General features: G+C 47.1%; 1 protein-coding gene across 6 annotated transcripts in view; it reads left to right on the top strand.

The window, feature by feature from the left end:
- JARID2 (jumonji and AT-rich interaction domain containing 2) overlaps positions 1-18,362 on the top strand; it is a 230,817-nt gene that overhangs the window by 115,967 nt on the left and 96,488 nt on the right. Inside the window, exon 1 of one of the 6 annotated variants that reach the window (XM_020876011.2) lies at positions 14,754-14,858. The exons of the other annotated variants lie outside the window; for them this stretch is intronic. Within the exon in view, the coding sequence (XP_020731670.1) occupies positions 14,792-14,858 (67 nt within the window). The 5' untranslated portion in view covers positions 14,754-14,791. Of the gene's footprint in view, positions 1-14,753; positions 14,859-18,362 lie in introns of those variants that run through there. 6 annotated transcript variants of the gene reach the window in all.

The raw sequence follows: 18,362 nt of genomic DNA on the forward strand, positions 1-18,362 counted from the left end.
AGCTTGAATAGGGACCCCATGGTTGGACGGGCTCATGGCCGACACTCACTATCTCATGGTGGTACTCGTGGAATCAGATTCTCCACCCTAAACCAGCATTACAGTTTTTGTCTGAACTGCTATGCATGCCCAGACCAAGTGGGCTTTGAGATGCTTCCTTCTCGTCGTCTTCCATGTCACCTTTCTCTTGGGTCACCCCCACCGGCCCCGTTTGTGGCACCGTTCTTAGTCTGAGTATTAAGAATACTCAGCCTTGATATTAATAGTTCAGAACATTCTGGAACTTGCATTCAAGACCTGGCTTTTCCCCAGAAGCAAGCTAAAGGGGCGTCTGTAAGTCGTGTTCCTTCCTTGCTCATACAATGTATTTTCAGTTAGATTTCTTGCAAGGACCCCATGATCTACCTGGTGGCCTTGAGGATGCAGAAACATACAGCAGCAGCATGGTGAGATGGCCAATTTCTGACTCTTCGTGCGGCTGTGGTGTAAGTCTGTGTATTAGTCATCTTGTGCTGCCTGAAGAAAATATCACAGACTGGGTGACTTTAAGAAACAAAACTTTAATTCATAAGGTTCTGGAGGCTGGAAGTCCAAGATCCAGCGTCCCAGTCGCTTCAGTTCTTGGTGAGGCCTTGCTTCCTGGTTGAGAGAGTGCTTTGGTTTCTTCTCTTCCCCATTTTATAGGGACATCACAGCCCAATCAGATTAGGGCCCCACCCTTATAACCTTGTTTAACCTCTGTCACCTCTTTACAGGCTCAGTCTTCACATGTAGTCACATTGGGTGTTAGGGTTTCAATAGGAATTTAGGGGGTAATCACATTAGTTTTGTAACAGCACCCTATTCGGTAGGGATTTGTGATGGTGACAGTTCTTTAATTTTAGATTAAGTTAATTTCCATGTTAATCTGCACCATCTTTCTCTTTGTGAGACTGTAACAGTTTCCTGGCACGGCAGGAAACTCTGAGGGCTGCTTGGCCTCAGAAGACACTGCTCCTCTCAGTTGGGTGGAATTCTTGGACATTGACTTACTGAGTGGCTGCTCCTGTGAGACCACTTGCATCGGCCCAAGTCCTCTACTTCACTGGGGTTGAAACATGGTTCGCCTGCACCAGGCGCTGCCTTCTGTGACCAGGGGCCCTTAACGGAGGCCAAGCACAGTGTTCTTAGGCTCTGAGCGCTGGGAGGGCCGAGGAAGGACACGTCTATCCTTGAGTTTTAAAAAAATTCATGGGGTAATTTGAAGTTGAGGGAATCCTATTTGTAGTACATTTATCCATCCTATATGTCTGACTGTTACGCCCTAAATGTAATTTAGGGCAGTGCTTTCCAGTTATGTTAAATTCTCAGCAAGTATAGAAAGGAGGGCCCTGTAGGGTCGCCACATAGGGCTGCACTCAGCCAGAGGACATGTGCTTGTGTGAGCAGTTTTCCTGTGTCCATTCTTGTCAGTCAGTGATAGCACCTACCTCTTACTGCTTGGAGAAAGGCCTAGTGTGTTTTCTAAATCTTACGCGTTTCATGATTCGAATCTTATGTATGAGATGTGTGTGTATGGAGTTTATAATTGCTATCAGATCGACCACAGTGGACTCTTGCAGTTTTGCTTTGCTTGTGAATTTCTTAGATCCCATTTTCCCCAGATTTAGAGGACCTTTTAACTTGGTTTTTGAAAATAACCTATTATTACTTGAGCCACATAAAATGTTTAGAGTCCTGTCCAGCATATATTTAAAGCCAGGAGAGTGATAACTGGATATGCTTTGAGGGAAATTACCCTACAGGCCACAAATCCCTTAATTTAGAATTTGTTACTTAATCTCACCTGCTGCCAAATCTCATATATCCTTCTGGCTTTCTCCATGGTCTTTAAGGTCCTTCTGCAGAGTCCCAGATTTGGCTTCCTCACAATTTCTCTCCAGAAAACGGTAAAGCCGTGCAGTCTCTTGTTAGGGGTCTGGGGACAGTGAGGGAAACGGGGCTGTTCTGTGACCTTCGTCTTGCCTCTGCAGGCGACACGTCAGCAGCATCAGCTCGGCCTGCCAGCCAGGCTGTTCCTGTCTTGTGCCAAGGAGCATTTTAGGGCTCCTCGTGCTGGACCTCCTGGGACCTGGGTACCCCCTCTCTGCACCATCCCCTGACCTGTCACTGGTGCCCGTGGCTCAGTCACACCTTGGAGGTAACAAATCAGCTCCTTGGAGACATGGACAGGGCCTCTTCCCAGCTGCCCTGCCTTGCCCTTGTCTTCTGGGTTATTTCTTAACTAGGTCTGCTCCTCCCTTTGGCAGGTAGGTGGGCATCCTGGTCACACTTGGCACCTGGTCTTGATGACAGGGGATGCCATCTGGGCTTGAGACTCCAGGCCAGCTTGTGGCGGTGTCTGAAGTGGCAGCTTCCTTCCCGTTTTCCAGGGCTCTGCCTTCTGATGCGTGAAGGCAGCCCAGGGTCTCCACGTTGGAAACGCTGAACTATTGTTTCTGACACTCTTCTCCTTTCCCAAAGGATTGGGTGTTTGTGAAGGGACTCACTGAATCCAGTTTGCTTCCTATCTTCTAGAGGGCTGAGGAATCCTCTTCAGACATCATCTGGGTGGGTGACATGCCAGTGGACATATTCCAGAACATTCCATCTTGGCATGCAGGGGGGCCTGCTGGTCTCTAGCAGAATCTGCGCTGCAGATTGCCCAGCCTGTACCCTAGAGGCTTTCCCCGTCTCACTCAGTCCTTGACCTGACTGCAGACACCCCAGGCTGTTTGAAAAGGGCCTTTCCAGTCGACTCGGTTGGAAAGTGCTGCAGTTGTGAAGGGTGAGCTGGAAGCTTCTCAGCTGGCACTTTCTGAATTCCTCAGAGGGAAATATTGGCACACACTCCACTCTCTGCCTGAACCCTCCTTATAAATTGAGAAGCCAAGAGTTAGGAAGCACAGGGCCAGGTCGAAGTGTGTATGTGTTTGCGGGGAGGGGGAGGTACCATGTTGTCATCCAAGCTGAGAAAGCCGGCTGGTTCCTGATAACAGTCCCGTGTACTTCCTCCTTCTCCCCATATTTTGATGTTAATTTTCCTGCCACTGAAAATAGAAGTGTCTAGTGAACGCAATTTACAGTGTTTTTTTTTTTTTTTGTCTGGAGAGCCTTTTCTGCCGAAGATGCAAGTAGCGTTTTTGCTTTGTTTTTTCCTTCTCTTTTACAATTTAAATAAGAAGGAAGGTGGTAGGCTGCTTATTCAACAAGTGTTACACCTTTTAAGGAAAGTTTCCTTTTTTTCATTTTTGGCTTTTTTTCCTGTGGTTTCAGGGGACAAGGTGCTGAGATAAGAGGCAGGAGCTCGCCGTTGATTTATTAGCCTGTTTGTTACCATCTGTCTGCCTCGCACTTCAGTCTGTTGATGGAAAGCCCAATGCGAACGTGCCATGGGGCCGGAGAGATTTCAATCTTCCCAAGTTCTCTGTCTGACGGCAGAGCCTGTGTAATCACTTCTAGCCAGGCCCCCGCAGGAGCCTGTGATGTGGCGAGTAACACTAGTGAGATCGTTGGCTTGGTTTCTTTATCCAGCCTTGGACATTCCTACCGCTGCAGACAAGGTCCTGCAAGGACACTGTCTCCAGCCCTGTCCGCGGGGTCAGCCAGCACACTCTCCTCCCTCCTGGGGTCTCCCCTTTATGGAAGAATTCCAAGGGAATAGGTTAAGATTGCCATCAAGTGGCTACTCTTGGTAGTGATGGGAGGCTGTACCGGCCACCGCCACTGGCTGACTTGTCAGACAGTCTCCGGTTTCTTAGCCCTTTTGTGAAGCAGATTCACAGTCAAGAGTGCTTTCTGGCTGAGGAACTGACTGGTTTTCTTGGCGGGTGGTGGGCAGGGTGAGCTCGGTGCATCTGCAGCTGGTATGCCCCCAATGAGAATCACACATCAGCCGGTCCAGGTAGACGCTGAGGCTGGAGCAGGCCTTGGTTTCAGCTCAGGGCCTGGAGCTTCGAATGCACACGCTCCAGAGACTTCCTGGAGAGAACTGTTGGGCATTCATTCTCCCACCAGTCCCGGGCCAAAGGCCACAGCCCTCCAGCTTTTCTCGTGGAAATTGGCAGAAGAGGACCATGCTGTCATCTGTGGACGGATGGCTCACAGTCCCAGCAAGGGTGAGAAGAACTAACAAACCTGATTCAGTCATTCTTTTTTGGCTCCTGCTCGGTTGTTTCCCTGCTCTGTTAAGTGGAGGAATAATTTTTTTCTCAGAGGCAATATTCTCAGGCGTAATAGGATGATTTATTTAAAGTCCTTAGTCCCTGGCAGGAAGGAAGCATTCAAAGGGCAGTTGTTATTGAGGTTCTAGATGTACATTACCTAACCACTTCTCATAAAAGCTGTAGCTGGGCCATAAAACAGCACACTTAAGGGACTGCGTTCAAATCAGCTTGCTTTGTTCCCTGGGTGCCAGCATCCTGTAATTAGACCTCTCCCTCGAACTTGGAGAGGAGAAACCCTGACCAAGCTTGAAGGAAGTGATCCCTGTTTAGTTTTCCCCAGCAGGCCATTCCTCACTGGTGGGAAACCTGTGTGTGTGCGCTCAGCCGTGTCTGACTCTCTGTGACCCCATGGACTGGGGCCCACCAAACTCCTCTGTCCATGGGATTTTCCAGGCAAGAATACTGGAGGGGGGGGGGTGCCCTTTCCTTCTCCAGGGGATCTTCTCCGACGCTGGAATCGAACCTGCATCTCCTGCTTTGGTTGGTGGATTCTTTACCAGTGAGTCACCTGGGAACCCCATTGGGAAGCCTGCCCAGTAGGAATAGCGAGAGTTTATATGGGTGGGAATGCCCCTCCCTGGGCCCAGAATGCTGGAATCTGTAGTCTCTGAGGAGCCTGAGAGGGCGGTTTCTGAGCTGGCCCTTGATAGGCAGAAGAGAATCGACCTGTGCCAGCTGCGCTGGGAGACAGAGACCTGAGGCAGGCGGAGGGAAGATGACTGGAGTGTTCCAGGATGGCGGCTAAACTTGGGGCAGAGTCAAGGAAGAAAACACTTAGGGCTCTGTATTTTCAGCAGCCTTTTAGAAGTGATAGAGGTTATGTTACACTGCAGTCTGTCAGATGCCCCAAATGCCTGGACTCCGGCCATTGAAAGCAGTGTTGGATGCGGCAGAAAGTTGATTGGTTGTAATATGCACTGTCATGGTCCTGTCGTTCTGGTCCTGCCGGGAACTGAGTATCACTGTGAGCAGTCATCCTTTCGCTGGTTTCCTCCTTCAGTAAAAGAAAATCCTTGCCACCCGTTGTCTGTCTTGGTTCTGTTTCAGCGATGGGTGATGACAAGATGTGTTTGTGGCAGGCTCATGTTCTTCCAGCTCACTCGATGCCCTGTGCTGTTGGGTCATGAGACATTTGGAGGTCTTTGCAGAATTTGGGAGGGGTGAGGATCGGAGACAGTAATGTGGAGGAAATGTGCTGGTGGGTGAGGTGTGCGTTCTTCCCCACCCACACCTCTCCCGGCCCACAAGAATGCAGGGTGGTGGTTTCTCTCTGGAGGTCTCCTGTGTGGGTAGAGCCGAGGCGGGGAGCCCAGAGTCCCCTGTGGGTTCACACCTCTCGGTGCCCGGAGCCTGGAGGGTAGCAAGAGTCTAACTCAGAACCGTTTCATGTGACACTTTGTTCCTGAGTCTTAGTTGATGCTTACTGACCTTTCACCCTCAAGCTACAACAGGATCTCCTAAAACCATTTGTGATGAAAAAACAATCCCACTTTGGTGTAATTGCTTCGCACAGAGAAAGTTTTTCTACAGTTTTTAGTTTTCTGAATAAGCTTGCGGCTTTTGAATAGTTCCAACCTCCGTTTTCCCTTCTCCCCTCCTGCAAGAACCATCTGTGCTGCCTTGCAGGGGTTTGTCGGCTCCTGCTCTGTCTGCCCCTCCCCTTCTGGATGCCTGAAAAGGAGTCTGTCTGTCGTGCCCTGGTTGTGCTGGGCCTGTGTACTGTGCTCCTAGCAGAGAACAGCGCAGAGATGCAGGGGCTGCTGCTGTGTCCTGAGACTAAATGCATGGAAATTCTATAGATCAGCACGAGCCAGGGGAGCTTTCTGTGATGATGGAGATGTTTCATGTCTGCATGGCAGCCACTAGCCAGTTGTGACTCGAGTCCTTGAGACCTAGCCCCAGCTGGTCTGGCTAGTTTTAGTTAATTTTAAAAGCCACGTGTGTGTGTGTGTGTGTGTGTGTTTACTTTTTTTAATAGCTGCTTGTGACCAGAGTCTACAAATTAGACCATGCATGTAGAGAGGAGAGAGGGCGAGCACAGTAGTGAATTTCTTCTATCTTCCTGCTCTTGTTGTTGTTGTTTTTTTTTTTTTTTTGGCTGGAAGTCTTTTTACATACCCGGTGTCATCAATTTCAGAAACACTGCCAGCAAAGTGAAATGATAGTAATATTTGTTTCAGATGCCTCTTAGTGTTTTGGGCAGCTTCAGAAGACCCTTGCCCATAGTATTAATGTCACAAAATTCATATTGTCCCTGACCTCAGTACAGCAGTCTCTGTCACTGGCTCCAAAAGCCCTCTTGGTCACATGTGCCTCTTATCCAGGGTTTCTGTTAGCATCGCATAAGTAATGTTTAAAATAGCTCCTTTTTTCATTAATCAACTTCTTTTGTGGTTGGGTGTACTGCGTCTATGATGGCAGCACTCATATCTTTCTTGTGATACCATTTAAATAACTTTTAAGATTTCCTTTTGCTTTTGTGTTTGAAACAAATTGATTTTAACTGGAAAATTTGGAAATTTCAGAAAATTATGAAGATTACCTCTGGGGAGAATACTGCTTTTTGTTACTAGTTTATTTTATGTTTCTCTGGTCTGCTTTCTGGACATTTATATTTTTTAAACACAATTTGTTTAAAATTGTTTTAAGTATGCAGTGGAATCTCTACAGTTTAAGTTACATTTTCTTTCCTCATGTTCCTAAGTGTTTGAAAATGTGACTTTTAAAAATCTTGTGTAATATTTAATACAATTGTGTTCCATATTGAGCATTATTAGTCTTTAGTATGATACATGATACCTTTAGGGAAAATACCATGAAGAATATAACAAAACTGTTAATAGTGATAGATGTAATTTCACGTTATAAAAAAGAGAAGGATTGCAGTTGTGGTTTTTACTTAAAATTGTTAGTCACAAACCGAGTTTATCAAAATTTGTATAAAAGATAAATACTTTGAGGAATACACAGAACAACTCTATAGGTGTAGAGTAAATAAATTATTGTCTCCATTTCTTTTAAAAAATCATTAAGGGTTATATATGTATAAAACATAATGTGAAGGTTAATGTTCAATTTATGAAAGCTCCAATTTAATTTCACCTGAAACCTTGAAGATAATTCTCAAGAATTCTTGAATTTTGATTCATGAATGCCGACAAATCAGGTGAATTATAAATTTCATGAGGCATTCCTAGCAAAATACTTTTTAAACACAGAGAGATAAGTATTTGACATATTTTCCTCTCTGGGAAGAAAAGCAGAGGGTTGCCTTTGAAAGCTTGGTAAGTTGTAGAATGAGGCCCCCTGAGGTAATAAGAGTGTTTCAGGCTTATTTAAGACCTTGAGATGGCCTCAAAAGAAGCACCTTATGTTTTCGACAGGATCCATTAGTCCTGAGCCACTTCTCGAGGCGTATGCTAGATTTTGAGGGTTACTACGATGAGCAGGACTGAATCCTCTTGGTCAGGACCCTGACGGCCAGGTATGACGTTGAGTAGCGCATGCAGCAGGGGGGGTGGCAGGCCCTTCCTGGGCAGACGGAGGAGAGACCCCCCACGGGAGGTGGAGTGGCGAGACCCCCACGGGAGGTGGAGTGGCGAGACCCCCAGGGGAGGAGGAGTGGGGAGACCCCCACGGGAGGAGGAGTGGCGAGACCCCCACGGGAGGTGGAGTGGCGAGACCCCCACGGGAGGAGGAGTGGCGAGACCCCCACGGGAGGTGGAGTGGCGAGACCCCCACGGGAGGAGGAGTGGCGAGACCCCCACGGGAGGAGGAGTGGCGAGACCCCCACGGGAGGTGGAGTGGCGAGACCCCCACGGGAGGAGGAGTGGCGAGACCCCCACGGAGGAGGAGTGGCGAGACCCCCACGGGAGGAGGAGTGGGGAGACCCCCACGGGAGGAGGAGTGGCGAGACCCCCAGGGGAGGAGGAGTGGCGAGACCCCCAGGGGAGGAGGAGTGGGGAGACCCCCACGGGAGGAGGAGTGGCGAGACCCCCACGGGAGGAGGAGTGGGGAGACCCCCAGGGGAGGAGGAGTGGCGAGACCCCCACGGGAGGAGGAGTGGGGAGACCCCCACGGGAGGAGGAGTGGGGAGACCCCCAGGGGAGGAGGAGTGGCGAGACCCCCAGGGGAGGAGGAGTGACGAGACCCCCACGGGAGGTGGAGTGGTGTGTGCAGAGGCCCTGAGGGTTGAGAGTGCAGGGAATGATGAGAACATGTCATTTGCCATGCGTGACCCCCCTCCCCCGCCCCAAGCCAGCTACTCCAGCGCCTTTCGTGGACTATCATGGGTTGTCCATGTTGCCAGGTTTGAAAACCAAAGCTCTGATAGCCGGTCTGTCTATTGCATGGCCCAGAAAGCTGATACAGGAAAACTCTTTGTTTCTTAAAAAAAAAAAAAAGGAATTTAAACCAGTAAAAGAAACAACAAAATAATAAAGACAAACTATATTGAAATCCTTGCATAAAAATTCTTTCTTCTGTTTAATTTCTTAGTACTACTTCCTAGAAGTGAAATTGCTAATATAAAAATTGTCATCCACTTATCAGTATGCTACCGTGCTTCAGCGTGTGAGACTGTAGGCTTTGTCAGTAGCTCTGAAAAGGTGATCAGTTGCTCTTCAGTTGTGACCTGCCTCTGTTCTTGGTTTCAGTGCTTTTCAAACAGTGCTGTTGCTCTCTATTCTTAAGTAGGTAAAGTGGCCATGTTGTGATTCTCATTGAATTCTACTTAATACTATTATGATTAATTTTCAAAATCATGGTTTTGATAATCTTTAACTCTGCATCATTTCTCTGTCCACCTTTTCAAATCCATTATCTGAATCATTTAAAAACACATTAGGGACTCCCCTGGTTGCCCAGAGGTTAGGGATCCGCCTTGCAGTGCGGGGGACGCTGGTTTGACCCCCCTGATGGAGAACGAAGATCCTACACACTGCATCGCAACTAAGTTTCTTCTGCGCAGTTAAACATCCTGCGTGACGCAATGAAGCAGAATAAGTTTAAAAATATTAAAATGTACCTTCTGTTTCTTTTTACAATCAAATAATTAAAAGTAAATATTAGCCAAAAAAATTGTATTTCACTAGCACCAAAGTTTTATTAAGTAAGGCATGAAAAAGTGAAAGTCACTCTGTCACATCTGACTCTTTGTGACCCCATGGACTGTAGCCCAGCAGGCTCCTCTGTCCATGGGATTCTCCAGGCAGGAATCCTGGAGTGGACAGCCACTCCCTTCAGACTGAACTCGGGTCTGCTGCATTGCAGGCAGGTTCTTTACCATCTGAGCCCCCATGGAACCATGGAGAGGCGTTGTAGGTAGCCCTTCACAGAGCACTCATCGTGTTCCATGGGTACTTAACATCTTAGACCACTGTTGTCCTTATGACCATTTAGCAGATAAGCAGAGTGAGGCACAGAGAGCTTTCGGTGGTTCTTAACAGTTCACGGGAAGTAAAACGAAGATTAGAACCAAGCGACCTTGTCCAAATTATGATATATGTGGTGTGAATCACTAAGGTTTTTTAGTGGCTTAGATGCCCGAATAACCCCCCCCCCCCTTTTTTAATTTAAAAAGTCTGATTTTTAAATTAATACCTTATCAATTTTTTCTGATACCTTATCAGTTTGAACCTCCTGGTTTAATTGTCGCATTTCAGTGGTATTAGTGACTAAATCCATCACAACCAAGTTTGTTTCACTAGTTAATATACAGTCATCCAACCCATTTCTCCCTTCTGTGTTCTTATAATTATTGGTATTATTTTATAATTGTGCATTGTGGCCTTGAAGTCACGTTGGCTGTAGGGCCAGCCACATGCATTACACAGCTGAGCGCTGTTGGTGCTTCAGGAATTAGCAAGCCCTCTTGGAAGGGGTCCAAGTCAGACTCCGTATGTACTTAATTCTGGTTGGTATACTGCCAGTGTCTTAACTTTGATTTAAAAACAATTTTAACAAGTAATGTTTATTATTAACATAATGACTGCTGCAAAGTGCCCACACTTCAATAGTATTTTTGAAAGTCATATATTGGCACAGTGGATCATTTTTCTGTATTGGCTTTTTAAAAATTATTATAATTTAGGTGATATGATCCATACTGTGTAACAGCTCAGCTAACAGAGAAATATCTTTGGACACATGGCTAATGCAATGCGCTCATTAAAACCCTCTTATTTCCTAGACTTCCTGGACACCGCCACCTTTATTATGCCTTCCTCTCACAGGGAAACCCACTCTACCCTGCCTTCCTATTTAAGTATTTTTGGTAAATTGCTGTTAATAGCACGTAACTCGGGCAGTAAGGTGCCCCCGTCATGTGCAGTAGCTTGTATAGGTAGGGAATTGGAGGTTCATCATGGGTAGTAGGGAGTACCCCAGGGTTTGCTCTGTGACAGGCTTGTCTTTCCTTTTTGAGGTGGATCCCAGCCCTCAATATCGGCTGACTTCTTGATCGGATACATGAATAAAATAAGGTCTTAATGCTTCTGAGGCAGCAGGTTCTCTTAATTAGCACAGGGTATTATTAGATATCCAGATTTGATTAAGGCAAGCAAATGAATTGTTTTTTCCAGTTTTGTCCACCTCCAAGATTTGGGGTTTGCTTCAGCTGTGTATTTTTTAAAATGCTGAGTGCAGCTGGCGAGCTGCTGGAGTTGGCCCAGCTCATTTTGGTTGTGCACATAGGTGGGTCCTTAATTTTGAGACCTCAGTCCTGGCATTGAGGTGATAATCAGGTGGAGGGCAGCCTTGTACCTGGCCGGCTGCAGAGCATTTCTTGGGATAGGACGTCCTTTCTGAAATTCTGATCTCTTCTAAAGTATCAGTTGAAGTGACTAGTACTCTGGAGTCTTGAGTAGTAAGAGGTCTTCATATTTAAACATTTGGAGGTTCAGTGATACATTGCTGGTACACAAGAAAAAAACTGACTTTGGAAACCAGTGTGCTGTTAACTTATAAATTTGAATATTTGCGTATCCAAGAATTTCTAGTAATTTTTACTCCTAGGTGTGTATCTCAGAGGAACCGTAGCACTTGCTTTGCAGGGGACAAGCAGAAGGATGTTTGCAACATGGTTCATGATAGCAACAGATCAGCAACACTTTAAATGAACAAGAGAATCAAAATGAATTGTGGAATATCCATACAATGGGGCTTCCCAGGTGGCATGGTGGTAAAGAACCTGCCTGCCAATGCAAGAGATGCAGGTTTGATCCCTGGAGGAGGAAATGGCAACCCGCTCCAGTATTCTTGCCTGGGAAATCTCACAGACAGAGGAACCTCATGGGCTACAGGTTCCATGGGGTCGCAAAGAGTTGGACATGACTGAGTGAGCACACACACATACACCATACAGTAGAGTCTGATAAATCATAGTGAAAGTGACGGGACAGAGTATAAACAAAATCATGGTGGGATCTTAGTAACCTAATGTTGAACTGGAAGAAAAATCTTCTAAGGCTTAACATGGTGTGATAGCCTTTTCGTGAAGCTAGTAATTGTGCACAGTAAAATAATGTACTATTTAGGCATGCATATTTGTGCTGTAACTTAAAAACTAATGAGTTAGGAGGAAGCACAATAGAGAGTGTTTTAGTGATTGAGTTCACAGACTTTCTGTATTTTACCCAAGTTACAGAAAGGGGGGCTCAACAAAGTTGCCATTATTGGGGGGAGTCTTGTCTTAAATCATTTAAGAGTTGAGACTTCCTCTGAGCTTTGAATGTTGCAGTTTAGCTGGTGATGCTGTCAATCATACTTTGTTTGAATAAAGAAACAGTCATTGCCAGTCTCCCTTTCTACCCTCCCCTCTTAACAGAATTTCAGTACTGAAATTGTGAAGCTGAACTTGGCTCTCAGTGTTCTTGTGTGTCTCCTGGAGGATGCTGGTCCCTCTAGTCTGGTGCGGAAGATCGCTTTCCTCTTTGGTAAAACAGTGTTCTAGCCGGACAGTCCAAAACCTACTGAAGATTACAGCCAGGAGTTTTCCCAGTTCCTGTTCCCGACCCAGCAGCAGAGCACAGACCAGAGTGGACACACAGGGCTTTTAGCGAATAAATCCCTAGTGCATAGTCTGATGAATTTGAGCAAATTCTGGGAGAGAATGGAAGACAGAGGAGTCTGTCATGCTGCAGTCTGTGGGGTCACAAAGAGTCAGACACAACCTGGCAACTGAACTACAAAAAGTGCGTCGTCGGATGCTGCTATGCTTTTAGAAGTAAGAGCAGTCTAGGGCCCAGCATCCTGTTAAGGTGTGAAAGTGTTAGTCTCTCAGTCATGGCCCACTCTTTGCAACCCCATGGACTGTAGCCCACCAGACTCCTCTGTCCATGGGATTCTCCAGGCAAGAAGTGGGTTGCCTTATCTTTTTTACTTTAAATACCTTGTTACTTTTTCAGTTGATTGGAAGAGGAAGCCTGGGAGACTAGAGATAGGGAAAGAGCAGAGAGCCCTTACTTACCTGCCGGGGCTGTGTCTGAGGGTCGGAGTGGGGGTATTAAACATAACCATTATCAATTCATGACCCTCAAGCTTCGTTTCTGACTCATTGGTTATGTCTTGTGGTTTGTATTTTCTTACTAACCCTTTTTCAAAATTTCCATACATCCAAATCAATACCTGCCTCATATCTCCTTCGCATTTCTCCCTTTTGGGTGCTTTTGATCAGGGAAGGCCACTAAGACAAGTCCCAGTACAAAGAAGAGGGACGAGCCAAAAGTCACCCCTTAAATGTCCTTTAATGGACTGTGTATGACTTATGCTGCAGTGGGATACACGCCAAACAGTTGTTGAGTATAATAGGAATAGATTGCACTGGAGAGAACTGAATGAGGGTCTGTTCTGGGCTCACACTGGGCGCGTAATGGTTGCAGAGGCTCTTCCAGCCCTTTATCCTACAGGGAGTTTGTCATGAGGTTGTTCTGGTGTGTTAGCTTGCCCCTGGCCCCAGAGACCCCAGGTTCTTGGATGGCCTTCTGCATGTTGAGGATTTACTCACCGTGCTCTTGGTTAAGAACCAGAACTACAGAGGCTTCGGTTGACTCATCTGTCAAGTGGGGGATTGTACTAGATTATCTTTAAAGGCCTCGCCTGTAATTTTGGTTTTAAAGTGGTGGAAATTGAGGAGAGGTTTGGGCAGACCATCATCTGCCTCCTGATGTTTTTTGTTTGAAAGTGAGGCAGGTAGAGATGCTGTGAAACAGAGCGGACAAAATGCATAGTCACTGGCCCTGCAACCAGGACAGGTCTGCTTCTAGGGTTTTTTTGAAGTCTGGATAACTTGATCTATGTATGTAGAGCCCAGAAGGGGCTCAGTCAATAGTTAAATAACAACAGCTACAAGCTGAAAGTAGGAGTAAGGGGCATTCCTTCCCCAGCTCCCTTGGATGAGCCTGCTGGTGAAGCTTTCAATGCCTTGTGGGTTCTCTGAGGGTGTCCACCATCTTCTTCCCCTCTGGAGAGGCATAAAGAGGAGAATGTGGGCTGGTGTTCAGAGCATGTGCTTTGGACCTGATAATTGCCAGCTGAAGTTCAAAAGCATCAAAAGCTTTGACTTTAACAATCAAACAGCTTATGACATAGGGAAGGAGATCCGAGCTCCAGTTATCTGAGGCCAGGGAGCTGGCCAGCCCTGCTGGAATCCTGCCTTTTTCACCCCTCTCGGCAGCTGCCAGGCCACAGAGCCCGTTTTGTGAAAGATTCGCAAGGAACAATGAGGGAAAACAGCTTCTGTTTTATTAGATTAGATGAATTTATGTGCCTGGGGGCGGGGTGTCCAGGCGCTGGGGGCGGGGAGGGCAGCCGTGGCCCATGCGGTCATCACTGAAGTGATGGAGCACCCGGGTGGGAGGGGGGCAGCGGGTGCGGGATGGAGGAGGCGGAGCTTGTGGAAAGAGATTTCTGCAGTCTGTCTGGAGAGCTGCCCAGGTTTCCCAGCCAAAAAAACAAATAAAAATAAATAAAAAGGCAAGTGCTGAGTGACACAGATTATGATATTAAAAAAAGGATGCCATTGAAAATATGCTAGGACCCCGCGGCTGGGCTGGGGAGGGGGAAGTGTGTGAGCGAGGGGGGTGGGGCGGGGGCGAGGAGGGGAGAGCAGTCTGACCCTGGGCACAGAGAAGGGTGGACAATTAAATTGCCCCCATCCAAGGGGGCCCCCCATCCCACCCCACACCGTGTCAGAGATCCTAAAAATAAGGATTTGTCTGCATTGCAGGTTGAGGAAATTGCAGGGTGAAAGGCTATTTGAGCCTTTCCTTTTTCTCATTCTAATTCATCAGGAAGAGGGGAAAAAAGCCCCAGACCCCTCCTCTCTGGTGTTAGAGTCTCACAGCCACATAAATAACCTTCCCTCCCGGCGCCTCCCCTCCCCCCGCCGCGCGGAATCTGCACTGGCGGAATCCGCAGGCGCCCGCGTTACGTGCAGGGGAGGATTGTTGACAAGCGCTCCGAGCCTGCCTCGCGCGCGCCCTCCCCTCCTCCCGCCCGTCCTCTGTCCTCCTTCCTCTCTGTCTCTCTGCAATGATCCGGCTCTGAGGATGGCTGCTCCACGGGCCTGTCAGGTGCAGTTTTTGGTGGCTTATCTTGAGGAACCTGGGATAGAAGGTCTGTTCCTATGAATAAAATAAAAAACCAAATAGCTCTAGATTTGTTTCAGGCTGCTGTGGCTTTTGTTGGAGAAATAGGCCTTTTGTGGGTTTCCCTGCTGGGGTCCTGATTAAATCCATTATGGATGGCAAGGTGCTGTATATATATATATATGAGAGTATGTTTAGAAAAAGTGTTGTGATTTGCTTAATATTACTATTCTTTCGGCTTTGGTATCCTCCCTGGGGGCAGTGGTGGCTCCTGCAAAGGCACTGTGGAAATTTACAAGAGAGAATTCATGTCGCTCTTAAAGCATTGAGCTCTGTTGACCATTTTGGCCAAATCTGCAGTTTTAGTCAGGCTTGTATGGATCTCGACCTTTCTCTGGGGACTGAATTGCCATCCAGTGATGGCTGGGCCCCTTTATTTTGTTGCTAGTTTCTGTGATCATTTCCCAGCATTTAAAGATAGATGTTTGATTATAAATTAGTTCATCCTCTGCCATAGCTTTGGTCTCCTTTATAAACAGTATGCATGGTTTTCATTTCCCTTCATACTTTATTTCTCCGCCTCTTGTCCTCTTTCCTTGAAAAATGGAGGAAACTGAGGCATGTAAACAGAGACTCAGTGCTTCTAGGTTAGACCTAAAGGTTAAACTTTGAGTGCTCTCAGTTCTGCTCCCATATTTCGTGCATTCATACATGTTTGCCTAAGTATAAACACAGGTGAATTTTAGCGGCCATCAATTTTAGGTGCCTCAAATCTTTGCCTTGTTACTGGAGTTCTGCTTTCTGTACTGTTTCCATTACATTTCAGCCGTGGAAAGAAGGTAGCTCCAGGAGGCAGTAGGCCTCTCTGAGCTAGCTTGCTGTCAGCAGATTTTTGTTTTTTCTTTTGGATTTTGAATATCCCACTTTATCCTTTGTTATATTCATCTGAGAAGTGGGTGTGCAGTTGACTTCTCTGCATGTAGCGAGGTGTGAGTGCACGGGAAAGCTTATACCAAAGAGTTCAGGACTTTGGTGGGGTCTGTTTTATGGGCTTAGGGAATAAAAGACTGCCAGGGATGTTTGGGGGTGAGGATGTGACTGTTTACCTTTCTGAATTAAGTTGTCAGGACACTTAAGTGTTTGGAGTTGTGCCTGTAAGCTAATGACTTTATGGGATTTGTTGATTTGTGTTAAAGCCAGCTTTGTTTAACTTTGTAGAGACTTTTTAATATTGGAGAACTGGTTTCTTTTGGTGACTGTATTTTATGGGGTAAACGTAATGACTATATGAAGCTTTCCTATTCTCTCTCTCCAAATACACACACACACACACACACACGTTTTAATTATAGGTAGAATGTCACTATCCGGGAACGTGCTCTGCTTGTGGAAAATCTCCCTTTGAGAAGCATAAGTTACAGGATTTATAAAACCAGATTTTGGCATGTCACCTAATTGGAACAGAAGACTTTGGACATGCTGGTCTTGTTTATCTAAAAGAATTTTGACAAAAACGCGCGGGGTTCCCTTCCGCTGTGTCTGCCTCTGAGTTCCCAGGCTCTGCAGTCGTCCATTGTTCTGCAGCTCGTTTTCCACACCAGCGTAAGCCCAACACTGTCTTTAATCACTTCTTTTGAATGTGGAAGGCAATCTTTGGCCTCTCCGACACTTGGCACTGGGCCAGTTGTCCAGCACACCCTTTTACTTAGCTGACAAGAGACCTGAGTTTCATGTTTTAGGGGATTCCAAGGATTTGTGCTTTTGATGGACAGTTACAAGTAGGTTGACTGGTTTGCCAGTGTAAACACAGCGAGGACCCGGGATGGGGGCAGGGACCGAGAGAAGGTGGGAGACTGAGGGCGACTGGGTGCAGGCAGAGCTTTTCATCGTAGAGCAATGTGAATGCTTGTGTTTCAGTAACCATTTGTACTCAAAAGACACTGTCCCTGTTCTGATTGTTGTAGGAACCACTGAAGGGTGAAGGGTGGGGAGTGAGGGAGAAGAGCCTTCGCCCTAAAGAAGCAGAGGGGTTGTGCTCACGCACACAGTGCACTGCTTACTGGCATCACCATTAGAGCCTCAGTAGCTTCTGGGCCCATTCAGACGTCTTTCCTAGAGATCCCGGACCCTTCTGGTGGAGGCACTTGTGTGAAGTTCCGCTGTGGCATTTTGGTCCTTGTTGGAGCCTCCTCTCCTGTGACTCCTGTCGGGACGTGGGGAGGAGAGGTCTTTTGTCTCCTGGTGGTGCTGACCGGTTTGGGGTTTCGTCAGAGCAACGGTCTGGTCCCCTGCTTGGGTGTACTTATGACCTGTCTGTGTGCTTGTTCCCTTTGTGCCTCGAGGTGTGAGGAGCTGCCTCCTGGGCTAGGGTTTCTGTTTGTCTCCCTTCCTGTTCACATCTCTCAAATTGAGTCATATGCTTGATTCTGTAAAGAGGAGAAAAGGATGAGGGTCAGATATTCTCCTTACCTGCCCGGTGGCCCAACTTTTCTGTGACATTATCACTGTCAGGTTTTGAATGAACATCCTTTCTGAAAAGATGTCCAAGAAGGTTTTCTGGAGAAAAAGTCTGGCTGTGAAGGGTTCCTGGGGCATTCTGTAATCTGCCTGCCTCTCTGTCGATCTATGTGCTTGCCTGCCTATCTATCCATCTATCTTATCTTAATTTGTCCATCTCTCTATCTGTTGTATTTATCTATCCTTCCACCCATACCTCCCTCTCTCTACGTTCTGGGTGCACGTACATCTTGGGGGCTCTTTTGAGGGGCTGTTGGGGCTGTGTTTTCCTGGCTGGAGTGGGAAATCGCCATCGCTGACTTGAAAGCAGACAAAGGGGCGCCCTGGTCTGTCAGGGGCCTTCCTCCTGAGGGAGCGGGCCACAGGTCCTCCAGGAGCTGAAGTGGTAAAGCCTGCTCATCTGTGCTTCGTTGCCCATGAGTGTGGCAGTGACACCGTGCCTCACGACTGTGGTTTGTTCTCAGCCACCTTGGTGTTTTGTGGCGGAGAGGGTGTCAGTGGACCGGCCTGGGCTTCGCCTTGCAGACCCCCCTGCCCTGCTCACCCACTTCCCTGGACCCAAGGATCGATCCAAAAGCTCAGCTGCTGACCCGAGTGTGTACAGTTGGGTTTAAACTACATTTTCATGTTGACTCCGTGAAGCTGGCCCCAGCCAAGTTTTCCCCAGCATCCGCATGTACAACGCAAACAATCCAATTTTTCTTTCAAAATTTGAGTGAAAATAGGCTTTATTTTCCACTAAATGGCAGCAAAACAGTCTAAGTGCCTCAGAGAGGGTCCTACCTCGGCCAAGGGGACTGCTTTTATGTCTTGCCACCCCCCTCCCTCAACACACACACACACACACACACACACACACACTTGCACTGCTGCTGCTGCAAATGAAAGCTCTCTTTGGATGCTTGACTGTTTAATATGTAATGTGATACCTTGTCTCGCAGTGACAGGGTGACAGACGGGCATTGGCTCCATAATACAGAATTACCTTTTGTGCATCTCTTCTACAACAAAGCCG

The sequence above is a fragment of the Odocoileus virginianus genome, chromosome 27 (assembly GCF_023699985.2).
Source record: "Odocoileus virginianus isolate 20LAN1187 ecotype Illinois chromosome 27, Ovbor_1.2, whole genome shotgun sequence".
Taxonomy (NCBI): Eukaryota; Metazoa; Chordata; class Mammalia; order Artiodactyla; family Cervidae; genus Odocoileus; species Odocoileus virginianus.